At 40.8% G+C, this 25,085-nt stretch overlaps 3 protein-coding genes across 7 annotated transcripts in view; 1 reads left to right on the forward strand and 2 right to left on the reverse strand.

The window, feature by feature from the left end:
• LOC100882560 (lachesin) overlaps positions 1 to 11,420 on the reverse strand; it is a 37,676-nt gene extending 26,256 nt beyond the window's left edge. The window contains exons 1-2 of the mRNA XM_012287506.2: positions 10,810 to 11,420; positions 925 to 3,309 (exon numbers count right to left, since the gene is read on the reverse strand). Of these exons, the coding sequence (XP_012142896.1) occupies positions 925 to 1,057 (133 nt within the window). The 5' untranslated portion in view covers positions 1,058 to 3,309; positions 10,810 to 11,420. The remainder of the gene's footprint in view (positions 1 to 924; positions 3,310 to 10,809) is intronic.
• Positions 11,421 to 17,898: 6,478 nt separating this feature from the next.
• LOC105662728 (COMM domain-containing protein 7) lies at positions 17,899 to 18,683 on the forward strand. The gene is made up of 2 exons (XM_012287505.2): positions 17,899 to 18,242; positions 18,423 to 18,683. Exons 1-2 carry the CDS (start codon positions 18,194 to 18,196, stop codon positions 18,596 to 18,598), a joined length of 225 nt encoding a protein of 74 aa, XP_012142895.1. The 5' UTR covers positions 17,899 to 18,193; the 3' UTR covers positions 18,599 to 18,683.
• A 311-nt stretch (positions 18,684 to 18,994) lies between these two features.
• On the reverse strand, positions 18,995 to 23,689 carry Ripk5 (receptor interacting protein kinase 5). 5 transcript variants are annotated; one of them, XM_012287503.2, is made up of 4 exons: positions 22,691 to 23,372; positions 20,177 to 22,615; positions 19,956 to 20,099; positions 18,995 to 19,085 (listed from the first exon to the last, which is right to left on the reverse strand). In XM_012287503.2, the coding sequence occupies exons 1-4, from the start codon at positions 22,812 to 22,814 to the stop codon at positions 19,054 to 19,056; spliced, it is 2,739 nt and encodes a 912-aa protein (XP_012142893.1). In that variant the 5' UTR covers positions 22,815 to 23,372; the 3' UTR covers positions 18,995 to 19,053. The 5 variants fall into 5 exon arrangements, with proteins under 5 accessions (XP_012142893.1, XP_012142892.1, XP_012142891.1 ...); XM_012287502.2 differs by having other exon boundaries at positions 19,764 to 20,099; XM_012287501.2 differs by lacking the exon at positions 18,995 to 19,085 and adding an exon at positions 23,379 to 23,689 and having other exon boundaries at positions 19,216 to 20,099; positions 22,691 to 22,874.
• Positions 23,690 to 25,085: the final 1,396 nt, after the last annotated feature.

Here is a 25,085-nt window from a genome sequence, read left to right on the forward strand (position 1 = left end):
TTAGTTAAAAGCAAAGTACATTCGTTTCGTTGAAATCCCTCGACGAATGACAGCGCGTTAAAGTCTTTATGGTTGATTGAAATCGAAGCGACGTTATTATTGCTCGAAATAGATCTTAGGCCCGCGTTATCGAATCTTGCGGAAAGCAATTGCGAGTACTTCTAGGGAGATTCGATCTTTAACGATTTAGCGGTTGTGTGGAGTGTCTGCGTACACGAGGACCGGTCTGACAAAGCGTCGATTACGCGAGGAAATGGATTCGCCGTGGGCGAAACGACGAAACATCACGACGGGCGGAACCAAAACATTAGTGCTTGGTCTCAGGTCAACTGCACCGAACGTACACAGAATCCCATAAATTATGTCTGTTTGTATGCCGTAAAAGCGAGGAAAAATCGTACAATAAATACGAACAAAGATCACTGCATAAACGACTCGTTAATATTCTCATTGTACAACCTCTGTCCGTCGATTAAACCGAATTATATGCAATTTGAAGCCATATTAAGTCCGACACGATTCGATGACACGAAAGTATCACAAAATGGCAGTTGTGCCGTATCAATTTTACGCTTAAAGTGTCATGAAAATGACTGCGTAAATGGTTCATCAATATTCATAATACAAATAGGGTAATCCTTCGTTAAGGCATACAATGGATGAACCATTATCGGGTACGCAGTTTCCGGTCGATTATATCTCGAAATGATAATGGACTTTTGAATTCGTTATATCGTAAAGAAGGAAGTTGTATAGCTTTCTTGAAACAGCCCGTAAAGGAAGGCAGAGCGCGAGGCATTGTACCTCTGTTATTGTACGAAAACCTTGAACAGCGGCTATAAATGTTAAGCAGAAAAGAAACCGATAACTGTCTCTCGAGAATTCTCTTTTAGCCGTAAAAGGGAAGAGGAGGAAAAAACTTACCGGTTCGTAGCAGCACGTTAAGCAGGATGGATAAGAGAAGGGTGGTAGCCCGGTATCCGTGTATTATGATCATCAGCCACCTCGATACGTTGAATCCCGCGTCGTGCCACAGACCCGTGGTCCCGTGTACCATATTTTTCCGCGTCGCCTTTTCTCGCCCAGCTTGCCGCCAATTGCCACCTCGTCGCCTGGCCTCATTCACCGACGTTCTCGGATTTAACGTAACCCGACGAGCACCGCTAGAACCCGGGCTTCGGGTTCAATCCAGAAATTGAAAGCTTCCCCGAAGAGAGAGAGAGCCGCCACTTGTCGATGACGCGGGAAGAAACACGATCCACCTGGCACAAGCCAGCTCGATATTTCCGGAAGACAGAAGGAAGCTTTCGCCGTATTCGTAGCACGATTGTTGTTGTCGACCGGTGTTCGCGAATTGATTAACGCCGAAGGGAAAGAGAAAAGTTTCAGTTGCCCGGGGAAAAGTACCGAATCCGTACTTTACTCCGTAAAGTATCTCCACGTAAGGAGATCAATCCGGTAGTGGGATCATTGGCCGAGTTTACGTAGTAGGTTGCATCCGGGTCGAATCGTTTGGCCACGAAATACGTCGTATCGTTAACGACGAGTATACAGTTATAGTCGATCGTTCCTCTTCGTCGCGGAACGAGGCTCGTTCGCGAACGATCACGACGAAACCTAGTTTCTCCGATCCTTTATCGAGATCTCGAAAGGTGAGCGAGAGTGCATCGTACGATGGCTTCTGGCAAGTTGCTCGTTCGAGACGCCGAAGCTCCTATTGTTCGACCGTCTGTCTATAGATTATGCCTCTCGAAACGTACCGAGCATCCCGAGTTGCCGCTTTTCCTGCGGACGCGTCTCGGGAACAAACCGGGAAGATACACGTGTCGAAACGCTCCGCGTAATAGGTTTGCTGTTTGGGATATTGTTGGAGTTTGCAAGACGAGTTGGTCGACGATATCCTTTGGCGGTAAAGTTAATAGCACGCCTCTCGGGAAAGGACTTTCTTGCTCACCGGCGCCTCATTCACAGCCCCGTTTCGCGGACGTTCCTGGCGAGACGTTAGGCGAGTTGTGTACGTTATCAGAAATCCAGAATGCTGTAGGCTATGGAAGCGAACGTTCCGGCTCTTTCTCGAGTGGCTTTCAGAGTCGCGCCGCTACTGTTCCACACACAGTCAAAGGCCACTTCCACAGGAATCTCTGCTTTCTCTCTTCCTTTTTTTAGCCGACAGCGCGCAAAGATATCGTTCGAGGAACATCCACTGTTCCGCTCCTTTACTCGAGCACACCGAGCTCTTCCTGCTCTCGTCCCGTTTGATACTCGCGCAATCGCGTGGAAATTTCGCGCTTTCTTTGCCGAGCAGAAAGCCCGGACGCTTAATATATAACATTAATATTACCGTTCTCGTTGCTCCGCTCTTGCGCACGGCCTCTTTTAAACAAAAACGTCGCTCAACCTGTCTGCATCAACGCAGATAACGAATCGTGCTTTCGCGTCTTGCGAGAACGACCGTCGTCAAACGAATCTCATTGTCCCTTTCCGCGAACGGTTCGTTTTTAATTGGAAAAAAATGTCAGCGCATGATAGAGAAGGGTCCGCCGCCAAGCGAGCCGGTAGAACTATACGGACTGTGTAAAACGTCGCAGGATATTACCGGAGCCGATTCGTGGCTGGAGAAACACGAGGATCATTAAACGACACGACTAATATTCCGGCTGAAGCGGGACACCCTCGTCCCGCCCGTTTTCTCCGTTTCGCGAACGTCTCGTCCGTTCCAAACCGCGTCGCTGTCGTCGTCGTCGTCGTCGTCGAGCGTTAACGGAACCGAGCAACGCTCCTCCTCTTCTCCAACCTCTTTCACCGCTGCATTTTTCTCGCTCGGCTGCTTCTCGATGACGCGGTTTCGCCTCGCGTAACTGCTCCTAGCGCGATGCAGCGCTCGGAACGCGTTGCGTCTAGGCAAACACCAAGATTTGCCAAAGAATTTCGCGGCTACACGGGTTTGTGGATATTGCGCAAGTTTGTGGAATGCTGGTTTGCGGCAACCACGGCCAGCAACCTCGACGACTGTGTCTTTAGGCGAGCGAGTTAACGCTTCGTGCTTCCGGCCGACCAACCTCTCGGCTTCAACTTCCTTCCTGGATCGTCCACCTGCGTGCACCTATACACGGATAGCGTGTGACCGCGTCCCCGTGTATCGGTGTGTCTTCGTGGAAGATCGTGGGATGGTTAACCAGCTCCTTTGAGGAATTTGAGCTGTCCCGTGCCGTTAGTATCCGGGTAGGAAGGACCGAACCGAACGTGGCCCTCGGCTCGGGGATTATGGATGATTCGGTTCCTTTAAGGGCTGCCTCGTTCCCGCTGCTCCTGAAATTCGACCAAAGTGGATATACAGTTTGCCTAGCAATCTCGTATAACCGCGCACGATACAATCGACCGTCGTCAAATTTTGAAGGTAAGCTCCTTTTTGTTTAAATCCGCTCGAAATCGTCCCGAATTCGTTCGACGAAGTGATGGAACGGACCGCTCGAATTAGATCCGTAATATCGGGGGCGTTCTCTTATCTCTGCCGACGGTTATTCCGTGTCGTTTCCACGGAAATACGCTCGCATAGACCGCATTTCGAACCGTTACCGTAATTGAAAACGTTGAAAGTACTAAGAATCGATCTTGAACTCTCTGCGACGCCCTTTCGACGCGCGAAGGAGTTAATTCGATTACTGTGTTGACGACAGCGTAAATCAGCATCCATCGCTGTTAAGAATTTTCAAGAATTTCAAAAGGCTTCTACTGCACTTATATCCTCAGAATGTTCTTTCATTGAAACAATACTTATTCTGTATCGGAAGTGAAAACCGATGACTTTTTAAAAAGATTCAGCCACCGTTGCATTAAAGATTAGCACATTCACCGCTGCAGTAGATAGAGGCGTATGTGGTCAGACGTACCGATACAATACAGATTATAAAGAATACGAACAGCCAACTTTTCAGTTGCTCTGTACATCATCGATTACATAGTAAAAGTATCCCATTATTGAAGTTATGAGAAACCACAAATACATCGTGCGTTTACATAAGGATTAAGAGAAGCTGTTCCTCGAAACGGGGCTGTAGATAGCTTTGATAAGGTTTCAGGACACAGAGCGATAAAACGATTGGCGCCGGATAAAAAAATCCGTGTTGATCCGCTTGTAGGTATCGTGCTTTCGTTTCCAGCAGAGGAACGTGGCATCCGCCCGTGGGAATTACCAACGAGATACGAGAAACGCTTTCGACGATTCATCACGAGACTCTTTGGTACGAGTGGATAGCACGGTAAAATTTCAACTCGAACGTCGTAATGGAAAGACAGAGAAGGCATTTATTAAAAGATCATCACTTATTAGAGAATCCTTGGGGAAACGAACGAATGGTTGCAGCGGTAAGAGCAACGGCAGGAGCAACAACGCCGACAGCGGCCAACCTCTTGGCGATACGTTTGTGGAAAGCGACTTTTCCTCGTCCACGAGAGCCCTTCTCCAAGCTTTACTACGCGGAGCGTTAAGCCCTCGGAAGACGGCGCGAAATTTAACGAGCGACTAAGGTCGCGGCCAAGCCGGAGCAATAAAAAAGATGAGGAAAAACGAGAGCGAGGCAAACGGGGATATAAACGATGCGATGCGACCGGACTGGAAGCAACAATAACGACAGCGAAACCACCGCTACGGTAAGTCTGATATGTGTGCGAGACACGTGGAAAGCGCGAGGTGACTGCCGTGAAATTGTTGATAAATGTTTCGACGTATCGTGATAAATCTTATCGCTCGCGGAACAACGACTAGAGAGAACGTTGCAAAGTTAAGGGACAAAAACGCTTCGAGGAAGAGAAAAACTCGCGTTATGTGCAGGATGCGTCTGCGAAGTTCTAACACCCGATCTTTTTTCGAATAAACTTCCTTCCTTAAGAGTTTAATTTTTTATTTAACACGCCGCCGGACGTAATTTGTGATTTCGACGTTTAACTTTTACACCGCTGCTCTTTGCTCTATTTTTATCTACTCTAACTCTAAACTTAGTTACAGGCGGCTGAGATGTTTATGCAAATGGGCGGACATAGATTAAATACTTTCGCGCTTGTACGGAAAGTTTTGTTCGAGTCGGTGGTTTTCTTACTCGAAGATTTTGGTTTTCGTTCGTAGTAGAACCGGACCCGCGCACGAGCGTTTCCTGAATCTTTCACCTGGCCGTTTAAAAGTTCTAGTCTAAGTGAAAAGGTTCGGGCTTTTAAACTTCCATCTTGGAATATCTCGGGAAACGCAGCGATGGATGGTACGCGAATAATAAGCTTGCCAGAAAATATGAACCTATTCTTAATAAATCCGGTCTCCAGTCACTGACAGTGAATAACTACGATGTAACTCAATTTTGCCCCGTAAAGATTAGGCGATCAATTTTTCTTTTGTACGCCTGACGCTTTCGATGTCTCATACGAGATCATGATTTTTAATTTTAACGCTCTAAAGCTGATGAAAGTTTAACCCCGTTATATAATTCGAGGAAAATTGCAACAAACGAACGATGAGCGTGATTCGAGATTATATTATTTCTTTTGAAAAGAAGCGCTCTGTAACGAACGGACTCCCGGCACGAATTCTAACAACGAACGTTCATTATTCGCGATCAAAATTACCGTATATTTGCCTCCGGTGCGATTCAGCGGCCGAATATTGCGAATCGAAACGAGCAGATTCGACAAAATAAACCAAAGAACTTCGAAATTACCCAATACTTCGCTGTCGTAAATAATTTTACACGCACCACTTTGCGACACGGTAAACTGGAGAAACTACTAATTGGACTCCAAACACGAGTCACGAAATTATTCGTGGAGAGCAAAGTCACAAGACGTCACGTATCAAGTGGAAATATGGCGGATTACGGTCGCAGGATCGAGAACAGAGGATAAAGAGCGGCCGACTTTATGAATACTAATTGGTATCCGGAAGGGCATTTATCGGCTGAATTTATCGGGTTTATCGAACGTGAACTCCAACGACGTGGTTCATTGAAAAGGAACATATCCCGTAGATCTGTTGCACCGTGAGAGATGACGGGATAGCTTAATACGGAGAAGACAGGATAAACTTGGCATTATTATAGGGATGCATCGAAGAAAGTCCTAACTTGAATAATGTAGATTCAACCGCCACGTTTTCGCATAAACACGTATCGTTCGTACGTGAACGGGATGGAACGGTTTGGCCTGGATTTGGCATCCGTACTTGGTAATTAAGTTCGCCTCGCTATGTACAAGCCTCCTCTCTCTTTCTCTCGCTCTCTCTCTGTTACCGCTATTCTCTCTGCGTTTCTCGTGAAACACGAAATTGCACCATTGCCGTGGCGATTAAAGTGCCGATAATCCTGAGCATCGATTTAACCTATGGCTCGGTATCAATTATCGGGTCAATCGTCGTCGAACGCCACGTCCTATTTGGCCACTTGACTGACCCGAAGACATTTAAATGAAAATCGTTGCCCTTTATTCCCGTCGGGACGCCGCAGCCCGTAACATGGCGTCGCGACGCTTCTACGATTTTCTCTGTTCCCTTTCGAACAAAACGCGACCAATACGCGACGATTCATCGAAATCTCTATGCTTCGAGTACAGCAGATTCTCGTTACGGAACCTTCGGGACTAGAAAACTCTTGGATTTTTGGTGCTGCATCGAACGTACAACACATATGTGACGCTCGAACATACAACGTTGATGTTGCGATGATTTACGTTGCTCCCCGTGTGCGCAGAGTGACAGGGGTCCGTGTGAAAATCCGTGTAAAGGTGGTAATATAATGAGAATCTACAGTATTTGATTGTTCATTCATATTCGTGAACATGCATTATCCGGTCGCGGATCCATTATCTGTACGTGCGGGGATTACGAAATTTCGTACGGGGTCCGAAACGAAATTTGTTGTATATTTCGTGCAACCAACCGAACGAAAGTTTCTGTCGGATGGTTCGTCCGGGGAACGTTCCAGAATCAAACGAAAATACGAACGGAACAGGAGATGGAGGAAACGGTCTGGATTTCGCGCGAGTTAATAACACGCTCGAACGAGGAGAAAAGTTGTGCAACGCTATTCCACGAAATGCTTTGTTTCCTGGTGGTGTCTGGGCCGCAAAAGCTTTGAAAAAACATTTCTAAAGACCTTACACCGTGAAGAATATTACACGATGATGTTAAGCGCGAAGAGGCGAATTGTCCGCCGGAATAAAAAGGAATACCTTTCGCGATGCGAGGGAAAGGATGAAAAAGGAAAGAAGAAGGAAACATAAATGTAGCAACGTCGAGGCGCCAGCCACCGATCGAGATTTTTGCGAGAAACCGTTTCGGGAAGGCGAAACATTTTACGCTTGATATTCCTTGAAAGGTAAAAGTACGTAAAATGAAAAATGACGTTTTATTAAAACGACTGAAGCGAGAATTTTCTTTCGGTAAATCGCTCGATAATTTCGTGCCTTTTGTGTTTTATGAATCAGATTTACACTCGCGATACGAAACTCGTAGGAACCCATATTTTTATTACATCAAAGTGTATCGCAATTGGTAACTTTCGAAACATGGATCTAACACGATACCGTGGCATGAAGGTAACGCGAGATATCGCTTCTCACTTATCAAATTAAAGCTCATTGTTCATTGAAAGTGGCTAAACGTTTCATTCTTAATAAAAAAAAGAGATGGTTCTTCGTGGGAACAACCGATTCCATTAACAAATATCCAATTTCCTATCGTGTTTAAAGTATGAAACAAGTGCAAAACAAATATTCGCTAATGGACAATATCATTGGTCCCTTTAGTACCTCCTGCGAATACGAATGAAATGCATAATCATATTTGTAAATTTTTCAGTTGCGAATTCGTATGCCGCAAGTACCATTTCGCAATACTTTCGTGTCGTTAAATTATCGCCGACCGTCTACGCTTCGAAATCACCCGTTTAAAACGCAGCAACTGAATGGAATCTATTACCATATATTCGATGCGTTTAATTTATGCGCGAATATTATTGTAAATTGTTAATATATTTTCGGCTTTCTACGAGAAGCATCATTAAATTTATGCCGAGAACAATAAAACTCGTAAACGGATTTATTCGAGTACTGGTTGCATTATCGCGATGACGATACATCCGATTACCATTATTTTCTGCTAAATCACGGCGTTTGGAAACGATCGGGAAAATACAAAGCAACATCCTGTTTGTTGCTCTGATCGAAAGATATCGTGTCACGATTTCCGTTACGAGACAACGTTTCCCCTTTCAGCCGAAGCGATCTCGAAGCCCGTGAAATTAGCTCGAATTTGAACTAATCCGAAATTACTGGCCGAAAATTGCTAGCTGCACTTGGAGACTCGCATGAACCGGATCTCGGTTCACCGAACGCACGAGGCGATCAGGTGGAAATATATTTTCTACAAGTCGTTCATCACTATTGACAGTGTTATTGATCATCGCAGAAAAGCGTGGAACCGAAGAAAGCAATCAACGGGGACATTCGATCTGTCTCACTGACAAAGCATACACCAGTCGACGTCAACGATGAACGTTAACACCGATGAATTCCTTCGCGAGCGAACCTTTCCGATGTTCGCTGACAAAAGTCGACAAACGTTCGACAAAAAATGATGCTCTTACGACTGCTCCTCGCAGAGTGTTCGTAAAAAGCGTCATATGTATAACCAATGGTACGAGTCTAAATATGATTTCAAGGGAGATAGCATGATGGATGGAAAACGTGGAATCGAATTTTTTTAAGTGCGCCATGTTTTCGCTCGACTCATCGTATTTGCGAGTGGAACGTTCCTGTTTTAAGAAATCGTTGGAAGCTGAAAATCGACAATTTTGAAGTGTCTGTGAAAGCGCGGCTTCTTCACCGGAAGTCAAGCGAACTCGTACCGAGAAAACTTTGAAAATAAAGTTTGTCGAAAGAAAAGGCTGGAATGAAAAAACTATTCCATACTTGTTACGCATTTTCTTGCATAGAATCACTACACTTTCCCTTCTACCACCAGTTGCACGACACTTTGAATATTTGCAAACACATAGTTAGCAAATAACGACGTTAACTGCACAATACCGAGCAAGAACACTCGAACAAATTGAGAGAAAGAAAGCCGGAGAAGAATACGGGCCATTGTTTCGCGGTAAACTGATTTCAAGCAGTTCGCGTAAATCCCGTTGCCTAATCCTTCCTCGCAGGTTTTGAATTAGCCAAAATTACGTTCGGCGCGTTCCATCGGCCAGCGGTCTAGTTAACGCGTTCGCAAACTAATTTTTCGCGATAGAACTCGAACGGCAGAGTCCCATTCACGGTGAGTTATTTCAACAACCGCGAAAGACTTGTTTCACGCTGTAATGGTTCGCTTTGAGATGGAATAAATTTGGTTGGTTCGCGAAACGCCGCGTCGCGAGATCCGTCCCGGTTTAACTCTAATCCGGCCGTGAACATACTCTTATGCGCCATTTTATACGTGTGAACAATTATCGGAAAACAGGACGGGAAACGAGTCGGTGGCGAGCCAATTAAAGTAATCGTTTACGTGTCGACCAAATCGACACCGATCAAATTAATATGCCAAATGATGCCTCCGATAACAACCGACGATTTATCGGTCCGTAATCGCTGCAATTATCGGGCCGTTTAATTGCCTCGTTGAATGTCGAGATTCTTCTTCTGCCGCCACCGCGAAATAAGGCTGTCTTTTCACGGCGTCCAAAAGTGACTAACGAACGAATAAGAAAGTTCGGGCGAGTTTCCATTATCGTGCACGAAAAAACAGAATTAATGAGTCCCGCTTTTTTTTTTTCGTCCTCTCCTTCTCTTTTTCCGTCGAGCCGACTTCTTCTCTCAGCTTTTGCACGAGAAGAAACACGTCACCGGTTTTTGAGTTGTTTCCCCAACCGCGTTAAAAACTCCACGTAACCGTTTCCTCGCGCCAGCACCGAGTTTCCATTCCTTTTTCCATTTCCCAAAATGGTTTCGACGCAGCGAACCAAAATTCAACGATCGAAACTCGTACGCGACATTTTTCTCTTTCCCCGTCGCGTTTTAACGAATCGAAACCCGCCAGAGCGTCGCGATTTGTCGGCAGAAAATTAACTGCTTCATTAACCCTTCGCTCGATTGCACGAGATAACGCCCCAGCTCCGGTGAAAATTTATCAGGGCCAAGTTGGAGATCCAGTTTCGTCGAGTTACTCGGTCCGAAGAATCGAAGCGAACACACGGTTACATCGAACGAATGGCGCGTAACATGGTTACGACGAGACATTCAACGAAATTTACGGAATTACGCCTGTTGTCACAGACGCGACGAGTCGAGTACACTTGCATACACGACGGGTAGTCAGGATATCGTGGTGGGCGCGGACAAAAAAGATCCGTCCGTCCGTTCTTTTGACCCCCTTTTACGCAAAAACGTCTGACACTCGAGCGGAATTTCAGTAGAGACGGACGTTGTTACACAGGCTTGCACGTTCAGAGGTACACGCCACAGAAGAAAAGGGGAAAGAAACGTGTGTATTGAATGAATACTCAATGAGTTCGTGGATCGTAATAAAAAAAACGAAAAAGCGGGCCAACCGCAAAGGGAGAATAGCGAAAAGGGAGAAAAATATACTCGATGAATCATGAAGGCGATTCAAATTATACGTTCTTTCATGTTTTCCACGGTCTTTCTATTGACTCGTACCAAACCATCAGTTTCCCTCTTTCATCAACCGCGACAATTACGCTTTCAACGAGGCTAATTGTTCACGATCGGTGTACCGTGCGCGTAAAACAAATATCAAAAATGAGATGGAAGATGTCGCAAACTTACGTGTTGTCGCGACATTCCGCGTCTTCGTTAGGTTACGAGATCGTCGGCTTGGACAGGAAAGACAGACGCGACGATGTTGACATCACGCCGATAACTTCTAGCCGTGCTTTAACGACCATCGAAGTTACGTTGTCGCCGTCGTCCCGAACGTATCATTTTCCAGCTACTTGACGCCGAGCTTGCCCGTCGAAGTTCACGCCTCGAGTGCACCCCGACCGAGCGCCAGTTTAATGACGTTCGAAAGATCATTAAACTGGGCTGCACGCTAATTGACCTGAGAGAGAGAGAGAGAGGAAGGAGATAGAGAAAGAGACAGAGAGAGAAAGGGGATGAGAAAGTACGAGTAAACGCGCACGACGCGACGAAACGAGCTTGTGCGAAACGATGAGAAACGAGGAGAGGTAAGGAGCGCGCGATTACGAACGACGTAACGCGGAACAAGTTGGAAATAAACTTCACCGCGCGGTTACGCTCGATATTATCAAAAGGAGTCGAACCGACAGCACGGTTTGCCGCGCGATCAAACGCGAGCAACGCGTGAAAAAAATCGCGCTAAACGGGACGAGAGACGCGTACAGATTCAACCTCGAGCTCGTCGTGAATTGCACTGGCCGGTTCAGCCCTTTACCGACTCGAAGGGGTGGCGGCGAAAGCGAACGAGGAGAAGGGATGACACGGTGGAGGGAAGAAGGAAAACGGGGAACAGTACGGGACGTGAGAGAGAGGGAAGAAGCGAGTCGCTGAGAGGGAAGAGACGAGAACGACACAGGATCAAAACGGGGAGAGAAAGAGAGCGAGAGAGTCGAGAATATACAGGGTGTCGTGTAACTCGGCGATGCAACCGGGAAAATTGAGATTCCTCGTTAAGAAATTAAGTGAATAACGTGAAACAAAATTTGCTGGTGCGGTACTCTGTTTTCTAGTTTGTTTGCTTTGTCTTTTCATCCTCTGACCTCTCGCGACTTACTTAACAATCCAAACGAAAATTAGTAGTTTCTATTTTACTGATGCACGACGTAATTTTATTCCGTTGCCATTAACAAGAAAAATAGGTCTCCATCATTTTCCAACGACAAAAGAATTTTAAAACGCTGACTCGTACTATTTCTCAAACCTGCTGAGCCAAAAATGTATTGTTAGCTACACAGTCAGTATTCACGATACATTTAACGGGACTCCAAAAACAAGGATCGAGACGCAAGGGAAATGCGATATTAAATCTTCTGGTTTAAGGAGTTCCCTGCATTTGGATTACGATGCGACAGTACATCATGTCCTATATTACAGATTATTATTTCACGTGACAGACTTCTTCGCGAAGAATTTTAATCTGGTTACATCGATAGTTACATGACACCATGTATACCAACAGCATTCGCGGCGCTGAAAACCACCGCGGTACATTTCGCGGCTCTCCCACGAGCGAGGAAGAGGGAAAAGATGAGGAGAGCCGGTGGCCTCTACGAAATTAAAACAAAAAGCGTGGGGAAACACATCGTGTCGCTCGGAACGGACTGGTACACACGACTGTCGCTACACGCTCTTCTTCTCGTTTGCCCCTTGCATCGCCTCTTCTCCGCGAACGCTCGTTTCTTGCGCGTCGTGCGCGCACGCTTCCTCCTTTTTCTGCTCTACCTAGCCGTTTGTTAGTCCTTTTTATCATTTATTGTGCGTCCGCGTAGACATTCGACGTTGGAAATTACGAGTCGACGGCGTGTTCAAGAATGCTTTCCCCTCGCGTAGGCGGTTCCAACATCGACGTCTTGCCCCTACGTTTCGCGCGGTGCTTACAGAATGGAAAGCTAAACCGGAATTTTATTATAACGCAGAAAATGGAATTACTTTCTTTTATTATTCTAACGCGTCGTTTTTTATTTTCGCTCCAAAATCAACATTCGTGTTTATTTTATTATTCTATGGTGACGGTTCTCGTATTTGCCAACAGAGGGACAACCGCAACAACTTTCTCGCAAGTTCTCTGTCAACTACCCATTCTTGTTTTCGTTGAATTTACTCCAGTCGTCTCACATTTAAAGCTCGGTGTATTGGTATTGTAAATGGATTAGTTAATCAACGGTCTTACCTAGGTACAGTGTACGTTTCTTGTTGCATCGCCAAAGTCGAGCTACGTTGGCCACTGTTAACTCTTCTCGGATCGGTGACCGTGCATCGTCCGCTCGTAAAATGAACTGGATATAAAAGATGAAGAAAGAAGAAGGTATATATATATAGTGCAGCCACCAACTCGATCGTTTATGAGTGTAGTAAACGGATTTTTCCACTTAGCTTTTAGTGATGGATTCGCGGGCAACTGCTGGAATGAAACACTCGTTCCTCCGTAATGTTTCACGATAACTTGACATTTCTTTACAAACATACGGTCGGTTTTTTTACGAAATGTGTAGCGATGAATTATATCAGTTAACAGAAACAAACACGGCGAGTCGTCAATCGCAATTTTCCAGTGCAGAGTCGTGATTTATCTACTTTGACGTTCTTTTTATCCACGGTGACGCGGAGCCTTTACGGATCTAGATGGTAATAAGTTCTCGTAACGCTCTCAGCAAAGTCGACCACGGACCACCAGGAAAAGGATCGGTTCGTATTTGTACCCGTAGACGTGTCTCATCTTTTCCATCCGTAACTTTCAGTCCCTCTCGCGACATCGAGAGTTCCATCGAGTTCGCGGTTAACCGTTTGAGTGCCACGCAGCACGATCCACGTCGAAAAGTGTCACCGCATTGCCATGCTAGGCCCGTTGATAGAGCTATAGCGGTTGAAGCGTAGGAGAGACGAAGCAGGTTAGGGAAAGAGATGGAGCGGGAGGAAATATGTATGTATATATTGTGTGGAGCGATAAATCTGAACCTAGTAGAGAGGAGAATGAATCAAATAAATAACAAGCAGAAAATTAATGACTTCGGCACCGTAAGTTCGATGTAATTAATAAGCGTATGATACAAATCCTTAGTTAGCAAGGAACGTTATTCAGCACCTTGCGCAAAAATATCTTGCGCGGAGCTTCTTACAAGAAAATTTTTACAAAATGGAAATGATTGAACAACAAAGTTAATGTCTCTCTCTCTCTCTAGTATATAGAAAAAAATTTTCCAATAAATCATCGTACAAAGATCGAGTTATTATATAAGGTTATTATATCGGGTTATTATTATATTCGTGCAAATTGCGTATCGTTGCGAGCGACCATGGTTGACATCGTAACTCACAGCACATTCTGCGAACAATGGCTATAGTCGTAATCGGTTTCCAAAGGGAAAAGAGTTAAACGTGTTTGCTGTAAAAAAAATGTTCCGCGCTGCTCTCTTAGAACAGTTGATACGTTCTTTGACGCGCGACCGCGTCATTTAATTAGAAACCCTTTCAGCTCCCCGGCCTGTCGATGAAAAAGCAAACCTCCAAAAAAGCAACAAGGCAAAGCACAGAGATGCCTATGCAATTACAGAGTGTGTTTGAATTTTCTCTAAATTACTAGGCCGTGTTTCACGTCTCGTGCACGAACATCCGACCTCTCTTCTCCGCTACTCCCTTACATCTCCCTTAGGCACTCTCGTCTATCCCTTTCCAGGCCACCTTTGAAATAAAAGTCGATCGAGTGAGCGCGGGAGCAAGCAGGCATCCGCTTCGTTCATCGGCCGTAGATTTATTGCCGACTTCGTTCTCTTTCACTGGTCCGTCGTGAATCGGGCCCTTCTAACCAACGCTGTTAGGAATCGAGTAATGGAAAGAGAGCAAGAAGAACGAGAGAGAGAGAGAGAGATAGTGTGTGTAAGAGGACGAGCACGCAACGCGTTCTAAAGCGTACACGGACGTATATAGAGCAGTGTGGAGAAGGACACGGAGCTGCGCCCCAACGACTCGCGTCGCCGAAGGGAGGCTGTGATTAATGATAAGCCGCCACGATTCGAATTTCGTGGTAATAGGATAGCCCGGGTATTTTAAGGATAACCCAGGAGACACGCTCCTGGATATCTCGTGCGACGCAGGCGCCTCCGCGCCGCCCCACCCAGTTGCAGGAATCCTCACCAACACTAACCAAGGATCCACGAGTTACTCGCGAGGAACGTGAATCCGATGTTCTTGTGCGTGTGCAGGGCTGCACGTGGTCATAAGAATGCCGGTTGAATTTTATTAACCTCTTGAACCCGTTATGGCGGTATATGCAGATGATAAGACCATTACCCGCTGTAAAGCGTCGCCTACTTAACATTCGGATGAAAATGTGAAATATCCATGCCGAATACAAATGCAGAAGTACAAGGTGATTCATTCGATAGCATTGTTGGATGCGATTATTTCTGCTAGAGGGATTCTTCCATCGCCAACATGCCTCGGTTCGTAGTCGTGTGACAAACTCGGTCTAGATTTATGACAAACTTCCCGTCGAGTGCTCAGGACTTTCGAATTCTTTTATCAGAGAGTCACTTTCGAGTACCAAGAGCATCGCAAATATTACTCGAATATCCTTAAAAATTCATGTCATAGTGCACCGTACTCAACGTAGCTATACTATTGTGACAGTCAACAGAACTAGAGTGTGGAAGTAGTAGTGCTTTGAAGCGTAGCGTGGAGTCCAGTAGTAGAAGTCAACGAGTGGGCCGGCAGTTACAAGTATACGGTGACAGTATTCAATTTCAAGAGAGCCTCGAGAGCTATGAAGAGGCTATTGTGAGAACACCCGCATAGTCAGCAACTTGAAATAGCGTTTGCTCTTGTTACATTACCTTGCGATAACCAAATAAATATGAAGATAACTCCGCGACTCGGGAGCACCCGGTGCTCGTCCATTAATCATGAATCGAATCAACAAGGAAGCGAAAAAAGTTGAACGTAAGCAACGTAAAAAGAAGGGAACTGAAGGATAGGGATGATGTTTAAAAGCGTTGCCGCTTATACGAATTTTCTCCTTGAATTGGCACAACTGGGCTGCGTTTTAACGTCTTGTTCCCCTTCTTGATTTTACGGCTATTGCCCTATCCCCTTGCCGTGTTATTTACCCCCTCCGGCATCTATTTTCTTCCGTCAAACGATCGCCCGTTGTCAACCAGGAAAGCAGCTCGATTAGCAAAAAGCACCGGCTGCGGTGTGATCTCGTTAAATTCGGAGAGAAACGGAACAGCTTGAAGATACTATGCAAACGAACTGTCCAAAGTGTGGGTGTGCACACGAAACGACACGCGGAAACGTGGCCTGGCGTTTGAACGTTTTAATTGTCGGACAGTTTCGAAAGTGGAATGCAAACGAACCGCTTAAAATACTTTCTACGATATAAGACACCATCTAATAGCATGTTTTTTTCTACGCACTCGGTGTTTACCCTTTCCATTCCTTAATTAAAACTGAAACCAACGAAGGTTAACCTTTAATCGTAACTAAGAGTTCCATATTCCTTCCAATTAAGATGTAGTAAATGGGATATTTTACATGGTACGGCAAGGTTGACTCTTTACAACTTAGAAAGTACTTCACTTGTAAAACAAAAGTAAGTGCACACACTGTAACGTTACCGTGGAAAATTCATATTTTATTTTTTCTCTCGCAAACGAATTATTTACGCATTATAGGATCGGTATAATTTCGGTAAAGTTGCAGTAGCTTAAAACAGATATATCATTTCGGTGTGTGTGACTTAATTAGAAATTCTAACAAGCTTCGGCAACAAATATGGCATTTCAAAAGTTCCACGAAAGTGAACCGCAAGTTCTTGCTTGCTTTCGTTTAAGAGATTCCATCTGTTATCCACCCGTCTCTTATTTATGAATACTGGGAAAACAATGGCCCGATGTATAGAGAAAATTTGCATCTAAATTTAAACACCACGGCACGCGTATCGCGTTCTTCTCTTCCCTTTCGTTCTTAATCGACGCGAAAGCTCTAACAAGACATAACCAATTTGCTTCCCGGAGATCTAATCGTGCGACGTCTTTTTAAACATCGCAAAATATTTCTTGTCACTTTTTATCCGCCATAAAAAGTGCTCTAAAATAATGGCAAGCTGTCCAAAGCGTCGCTATCGCGACTGAAGGTATTCTTTTCGTTTTGCGGCGGGGTACGCACAACGCATTTGTATTTATTATGTTCGCGGAGATCTGACCGAGGAAAAGTAATACCAGCACTTTACAAAATCTTCGTGACACCTCTTCCGTGGTTATCGTATAATTCAGGAATTAAGCGAAGCCATGGAATTTCCTTGGGAATTTTCATTTATTATCGGTTATTCTTTTAAAAAATATAATAAATCAAGTTGTCCCGTTGACTGTATCAAAGGACTTAACGAACGAAAGGAAATCTTTTCGCTATGAGCAAAACGAATAGAATCGATATTTCATCGAGACGAGAAGACCTGTGTAATTAAAAGTTCTATCAACGGGCGTAAATCACTGAGTGATCAAATATGATTGCGTGTTTAATCCGTTGTAATAAAGATTAACGTGCGATACTTGAATCGATACGATCGATTCTTGGGACCATCGGTATTTCGTTATTATACTTATCAAAACTGAGTAATTCTATTTTCGAACCGACACACTAGACGTACGAAGGATTTATCGAAGCTGGCTTGGCTGCCAGCTCTTTGGTCACAGAGCTGTAACTACACGGCAATCCCTTTTTTCCCTTTCTGTAACCAACCTTGGCTCAACGTAGATAAGAGTTTGAAATATTTTATCGTCCCTTCTGATACGAGATTGTAATTATTTTGCATAGGTCACAGTTCAAGGTAACGCCGGATAGAATACATATGATTAACCCAATTCTTCAGTCAATTAAATGAAAGTAGCGGTTTTGCATTAAAGGAATGGACCGTCAATGAAATGGAAGATTTCAGTGTGAGCATATCTTTGCTACTTTTAAGAATTTGAGTTGCAAATCGACGAACTAATTACCTTATTAAGTACGATCAATATATTTTATCTTTAGCAAGAAGATTATTAATAATTAATGTTCAAATTATAATTTGAATAAATTAAAAAATATTAGTCAGCGCCATCTAGCGTTAGGTGACCGATTTGCACTTACGATTGTAGCCGATAGGTAGCGCAAAAAATTGATCGTCATTTAATTTCTTATACTAACACTAGATGGCGCCATAAGTGCAATTCAGAGGTGTTTATTTCTTTCTGTGTGAAAGTATATCAAATAAAAATCTTATTTAATAATATGGAACGTTAATTTATTTTGTAATAAGCTTTGGATGTTATATTAACGCTGTTATCAAACATATCGTAATGCTTGCATTAAGCGAAAAATTTGTATGAGATTCATAAGACAACAGTTTCACGTTGTAGTAACAATTTCTATCAGTTGATGATAGACTAAAGATAAGGACAACTGATTCAATATAAGAAACAATAATACTTACTCTAAAATGGTAAAAGCGATAAGTAAAATAATCGATGTTTCTTGGAGATTCGGTGGTAAGAATCTAACCTTAAAATATGAACCATAGTTCTAAAGTTTTTAGTTTTATTTTAAATTGTAACAGTGTAATTTTTTAATGTTAAAAAAGAAACAATTTTTATATAAATTTGTGACATATATTTACATTTTGTAGAAAAGATCAAAACATATTTTAAATCCTAGTTTCATTATTGCAGTAACAGCAGCAAGTAATGAATCTGATAATGTGGGAAAATCATTTTTTCAACTTAAGCTATGTATGGAAGAAAATAGTAAAATTAATAATATTTTTATAGAAATGACTATAAGTGAATTTTACAAGTTTTTACATGATTTAGAAAAGGCAAACAATAATCTTGATTTGTTACTTTAATTAAGTATACCTAAGCACTTACTTGTAAATGGATGTACATATCTTGATACATGTATGTAAAAATAAAACTTCATTTGTATAATTATATTGTTATATTAAATAATACATTGTATCATAAATAACATGTACTTATTAATCTATTGGAACTGTCTTATACAAAATTATGAATTTTAATATATAAAAGTGATGCTTCAAACATGGAATTGTATTTAACTTAGTTATTTTAAATATACTCTATCATACAAATTACAAGTCTAGTTTATACAACTTAATAAATATTATACCTTTAGAGATTATGACTCCACTATTTTACAAATATATACAAATTTGGGTTTTTGATACCTGTTGCTAATCAAGAGTGTATCTATATTACAATCCAGCTGTATAATAAAAACGTTATTTGTTGTCAAGTGATAAAAGATTTTAACCACTTTGATTAAATTCCACTTGGAGATTCATGTAGACTTTATTTCGAAGAATTTCTCATCTGAAAATAACATAAATTTTCATAAATAGTGTATAAGATCTATCACTGAACCATTAATAACAATTCTATAAAAATCTAAAAGCATAATGACTGGATATTTGAAAAGAAACATTGCAATAACATTAAAATATTGAATAGAAAACTTGGAAACTTTATTTATTCTTCAACATTGGTTATACAATTTTGAATATTTTTTTTGTTGTTTTTTTTTTCTTATCAACAACCCTTTTTATTCACAATGAGGTATTTGGTATTGTTTTGTTAAAATTTCTAGCATATTTCGCTAATCACATATGTATGTAAAACATTATCAAATATCACAACCATTTATGTTATCAATATAAAAAGAAATTTACACAGTAATTATAGTCGTTTCATTGTACATTCTATTTACATGGTCTAATAATTTTGTTGATTGTTACTAAATAAACAGATTAAAAAATAAAAACAATTTCGGACAGTAACAGTAAAGGCAAGATTGTCAAATTAATACTGAACATAAAATACCATTCATTAAAATGTTAACTATGCATTGTAAAGAATGATAAATTGTTTTATAAGCATATGTTAAATTATGGTAAAAAATAGTCAGATCATTTTCAAATTCCAAAGCCAAAAGAGAGAACATAAATTTCTTTCAAAATTCTCGCATTTGAACATATAGGTTAGAACACACACTTGCTTGAAATAAATTAGTCATGTGAAAAACAGGATGTTTTACATGTCTAATTATTCTACGTTTTGCAGTAAGTGGGCTGATTATAGTGCCTCTTTGGTTATTAGGTTCTGCTAATGCTAATACAGGATTTTTTATATCTGATGTCGTGCTTTCTTGTAGTTTCAGCGTGGAGAGCTGTTGTAAGGACTTGCCTCTTTCTGCTTTTCGTTGTATAGATTCTAAGACTGGTAATATCGCTCCGAGTAAAGGACGTTTAGACGGTTCTCCAGACCAGCATTGTTCCATTAATTTCCAACACTCATCATCAAAAATAGCCAGACGCTCAGGTCGGATGCCTAACGATATAAGTAACGATTAGAAAATATAAAGAATCAAATAAATATCTCAAAACTTTAAGACCAATTAAAAATACCTTTCTTTACGCTGGTCCACAATTGTTCTTTATTATGAAACTGTTCAAAGGCGTACGGTAATCTCACGTGTCCCGCGCAAATATACCAAAATAAAATTCCAAATGCATATACATCAACGCTACTATCATAGTGGCCAGACAGAAGTTCTGGTGCCATGTGAACAGGTGTTCCCACAATGCTTCCTGACATCATTGCTTCTGTGATACAAAATCCAAGATCTGTTAACTTAGCTCTATTCTCTGTATCAAGAAGAACATTCTTCAGTTTTATGTCACGATGGACGAGGCCTTGCGAATGAAGATAACGTATTCCTTCTAGAACATCTATTGCTATTTGTATACGTTCCAACCACGATAAACCAGCTCGTATTCCACAGTACAGATCGCGACTTAAACGATCTGATATTAACAGAACTGCGGACCCGAAACCAAAACCTCCGCCATAAGATTGATCTATGACCGATCCTCGAAGTTTGACTATTCTTTTATGATCTGGAATGGATCTGGTGTAATAAAATTCCATAGCAAGATCATTCCAATGTTTTTCGTCTGGCGGAACCACGGATTTGACTGCACATGGACCTGGTGCATCGCCCCAACCGTCGCAAGCAAACACAACTCCATACTGACCACGACCAATTTCTTTGCCACAATGAGGAATACCGTAGCGAACGACATCGGTCATTGATGTTGATTCCAATGCTAATTTAGCCAATCTAGGAGCATGATACTTTCTGATAGCTATTCTTTGTTCTTCTGTTCTCTCTAATTTCCCGGAATAATAATTTTCTAAAGATCTAAGAGCTGCTTGAAATGTATCATGTGACGATTTTAGTTTATCTCTGAACTGCATTGATATTGTCCTTGCCAGTCTTGCTGCTGATAAAGAATTTAGTATATCAATAGTAACATTTTTTTTCCAAACTATATCTAAAGTAGGTGTTGGTGACCATGGCAAAGGCAGTGATTTAAAAAGTTGCCTCATTCTTTCTAAAAAGGAATGCATTAAAGATGGAGAAGAATTATGTAACTCAACGTTATATGCGGCTGAAAGTATTTGTTTTAGAGCATCACTTGCTAATAGACAAGTATCGCGTTCGTACGATTTCTCCAGACTTATTAGACAACGCTGCAATGTACCGACGAACGTATCTCGCAAACAATTTACAGAATTTACAAGTTGTTTCGCCACTTTCTCTCCCAAACGACCGAGTACCATTCTTTGAACTTCACAAGTTGCAGCTCTAACAGTTGCAGACCATTCTGTTCTTTCGGTGTTATCAAAAGTAATACTATGATACGAATATACATCGTTGTTAGATTGCAATACATCGTTTTTCATCTCTTGGATGATATTTTGTATTATTTCTGTTAATTCCTCCTGCTTTTCATTAACTACTTTCATCAAACTTGCATATAACTCATTTTCTTTCTGTTGAGCATATTGTATTCTTTTTGGAGTTATTTGAATTTTACGTGCCATATCAAATGCACTTAATATAAATTTTCGTAAACTAGTTGTATGTACTTCATTTAAATAAGTGCTAGCATTAATTAGGTAAGATTGTAAACATCCGCGAATAAAGTATAAAATTCGATCTGTTTTTTTACAGGAATCTAATAGTTCACTGGAGGTAATGTATTGTCCACCACTCAACCAAGATAGTTGATCAACTTCAACAGATTCTTCCATACCTAAGAAACTTAAATTTGTCAGTTGATCTAGCCATGTTAAACCAAGTGAATTCATTCTGTCAAAATCAATGCTATCATCATTATCATCATTTTTATTTAATGCAGAATCATTGGAATTTAATCGATTTTGTAGTCTATGTTGTTCAGATTCAGTCAATTCAGCATCAATGCTACTCAATGATATGTTTCCTAATGACGGTATAAAAAGTACAGGATTGAATGGATATGTTTCTTTTAAATCCCTTAATTCCTCCAAATTTTGTTCAGTTAATGGTTGTTCACCAAGAGCATATACAAAAATTGGCAAAACAGGTAATAGTCCTTTGGCAAGAATTTTTATTGCCCCATTATTTGGAGCAACAAATATTTGGACACCATCTTTGAATATGGGTTGATCGAGTTTAACTTCAAGAACTGTCGGATAAGTTGTGTCTTCATTACCAGATTTTGTTAAGTCCTCAATTGGAAGGGTGCTCCATTGTTTTTCATTTGTTTGGAAACTATCGACTACTTCATATTCCAGGCCTAATGTAACACTGAAGTAATTTGTTGTACCGTAACTAAGTCTGATCCATCGCCATAAACCACTACATAACGGTAAAATGTCACTGGAGGTTAAACTATTAACTAACGCTGCTTTTGCCTTACTATCTTGTCCTAGAATTACAACAGCTGGAGAATTTCTTAAAATATGTGTAATTCTGTCTAATGTTAATGGAGGTAATAATTCTTCTACAATATTTTCTGCAAGAAAAAGAAGATGTTTGAATATAATCATTATTTAGAGAGATATAAGAATTAAAACCTTTGAATTCTTACCTCCGGGAAAGAAATTTTCAAGGTTAATAACTTCTAATGCTCGTTGGGTTTCTTGAAGAATATGCTGCAGTTGGTTTCTATTGCGCTGATATCTCCTGAATTCTTGTGGTAATTTGTTTAACATGTTTCCTCCTTTACTATAATATCCACACTACTTCAAATTTTATGTGGGCTACTTCATACCCTGATAATATTTTGGTGTTTATAAAAATGTTCTTTTAACATACAGCGTAGCAACTATGTCACTAACCATTTAATCAGTCGAGTATATTTAATGTTAATTGTAATGCTTTTCAAGTATCAATTTCCTTTCAAACATAATAATATCACTAATGAGCTGTTTCTCCATCTAACTAATTAGTTTTTAATTTCCCAGTAGCGAAAATGTATTACGAATACCGAACAACCGCAAATTGTACATCAACTGTTCACTATGAGGTTTTCATGATATAATAAATGTTGATTAAAACTTTTGACAGTTAGCTTAACAGTACATATCTCAATTTCAAAAAATTGTTTACTTAAAAATAAGGAACCCTACATACACCATAAACACTCGATACACGAAAGTTAAGCGCGGCTGGTTTGACTCAAATATAGAATGTTCATTGTAATTGGCAGTATCTACATACGGCTATTGACTATATCTAAAAACAAAACAGTAAATTGCAAGATAAGTCGTACGCACCATTTAGTTGAGATGATACGCTACTTTAACACAAGCTTATGTATCTTTACTCTATGCGATTAAAGAAGCGCAGGCGAAGAATGTAGGATAAACAAGATTCCCCCTGCTTAAGAAGATAAAATTCTCTGAAATATATGAACATTTGCGAGGCATTTGTGGATATAACAAAACACATATGTATGAATATTTGGCGTGGAAAATAAATACTGAAAAACAATTTATGAAAAGCAGATGTTTCCCACAAAAAAGGACATTATTCCAAAACGTAAAACTGCTATCGCAAAATGTTGTGCTTTGCGAATAGCAATATAGTAGTGTTAAGCGACAAGAATAACGAATTTATTCTTAAAAATGATGTAATAAATATTATAATGCCAGTCATATTGATTACAAATGTATTCAATATATTGATATAAAATTTATGCACAAAAAACAGATACGAAACGAAGGAAAAAATAAAAGTAAACTACAAAGCATTCAATAACTTTGTGATGATAATTGAATTATCGGTGTTACATTATTATCTAAAATGTGTCATGAAAACAGCCTTAATATTCTTGAACTTTATGTACACATGCATTCATCACTGCCTACGATTCCGTTGGATGCCTCATAATGAAATTATAACAAATAATAGTTATATGACAGCGATTCTTCTTATCTACATCCCTAAATGAGATCATAGACAATACTTCAACATGCATATAATTAACGAATAACTGACCATGAATTCGAACAAATATCATTCGTTTGATAATGAAATCTTAATACGTGTTGGTAAACAAAATCAAAGTTAATTATTGACAAACAATCCGTAAAAGTATTACACTTCATATGGTATGTCTGAACATTATTGTAAAGTAATTTTATGCTTTGATAATGAGAACATTGTGGAAGGTTTATTTTTTAATTTTATATCAACGCGCGCTAAGAAAACAATCCTTCTGCCTCCATCTAGCGATGAGGAACAGTGCTACCCTCTTTGTTGAAACGATCATAATTGAAGTTCTGTTTTCTGCCGTCTATTGGCGCTAGTAGTATCGTTTTCAAAATGTGTTGAAATAATTTCTGAAATGAGTAACGTCTAATTCTATGCATTTTATTATTTGCGACGCATTTAGTGTCATTGCGTATATTCGACACAGTCTCTTGCAAAGTACAAAATATAGTATATTAGTAAGTAATTAGTAATTTTTGTTTTTAACTTTTTGAACAAGTTATGATATTATCTGTGTTATATTATAGCAGCGAAATATTTTATCAACGCCTGTAACACACGGAATCGTTTATTTCACGAAAGAAGAAGCATTTCTCCATTTTGTTTCTTCGTTGACTGGAAGATGGTGCTGGCGGTACTGCTGTCAAAACTATGAAACTAAGGATTTTACCGGTCTCAACATATTGAATTATTCCATAATAATACTGGGTAAATGAATTAATTTTAATAATTCAATTGAGAGTATAAACGTTAAGAGTAGTGATGTTACGAAAGAAACAGTCCAATCATAAAAATGTATATTTTCCAGCAACAATTCTTACGCGAATAATCAATGATTTCTTAATTTTCGTTTGTCAAATACAAAACTTTCATCGCACGGAAACGCGACGACTTTATAGTCTGAAAAACTCGCAAGTGCAATCAGTAATCAAATTTATTAGTTTCTATTGTCTTGGGGAGCAAAATTCTTTTCCGATTTTATGGCGTGG

This window comes from Megachile rotundata, chromosome 6, assembly GCF_050947335.1.
Source record: "Megachile rotundata isolate GNS110a chromosome 6, iyMegRotu1, whole genome shotgun sequence".
Lineage (NCBI taxonomy): Eukaryota > Metazoa > Arthropoda > Insecta > Hymenoptera > Megachilidae > Megachile > Megachile rotundata.

Coding starts and splice junctions, on each gene's coding strand:
- LOC105662728 (XM_012287505.2), top strand. CDS start 18,194: ATGGTAAAAGCGATAAGTAAAATAATCGATGTTTCTTGGAGATTCGGT. Junction 18,243..18,422: donor TGTTTCTTGGAGATTCGGTG/GTAAGAATCTAA, acceptor TCATTATTGCAG/TAACAGCAGCAAGTAATGAA.
- Ripk5 (XM_012287501.2), bottom strand. CDS start 22,814: ATGTTAAACAAATTACCACAAGAATTCAGGAGATATCAGCGCAATAGA. Junction 22,616..22,690: donor TGAAAATTTCTTTCCCGGAG/GTAAGAATTCAA, acceptor TTTTTCTTGCAG/AAAATATTGTAGAAGAATTA. Junction 20,100..20,176: donor GTGGACCAGCGTAAAGAAAG/GTATTTTTAATT, acceptor TTATATCGTTAG/GCATCCGACCTGAGCGTCTG.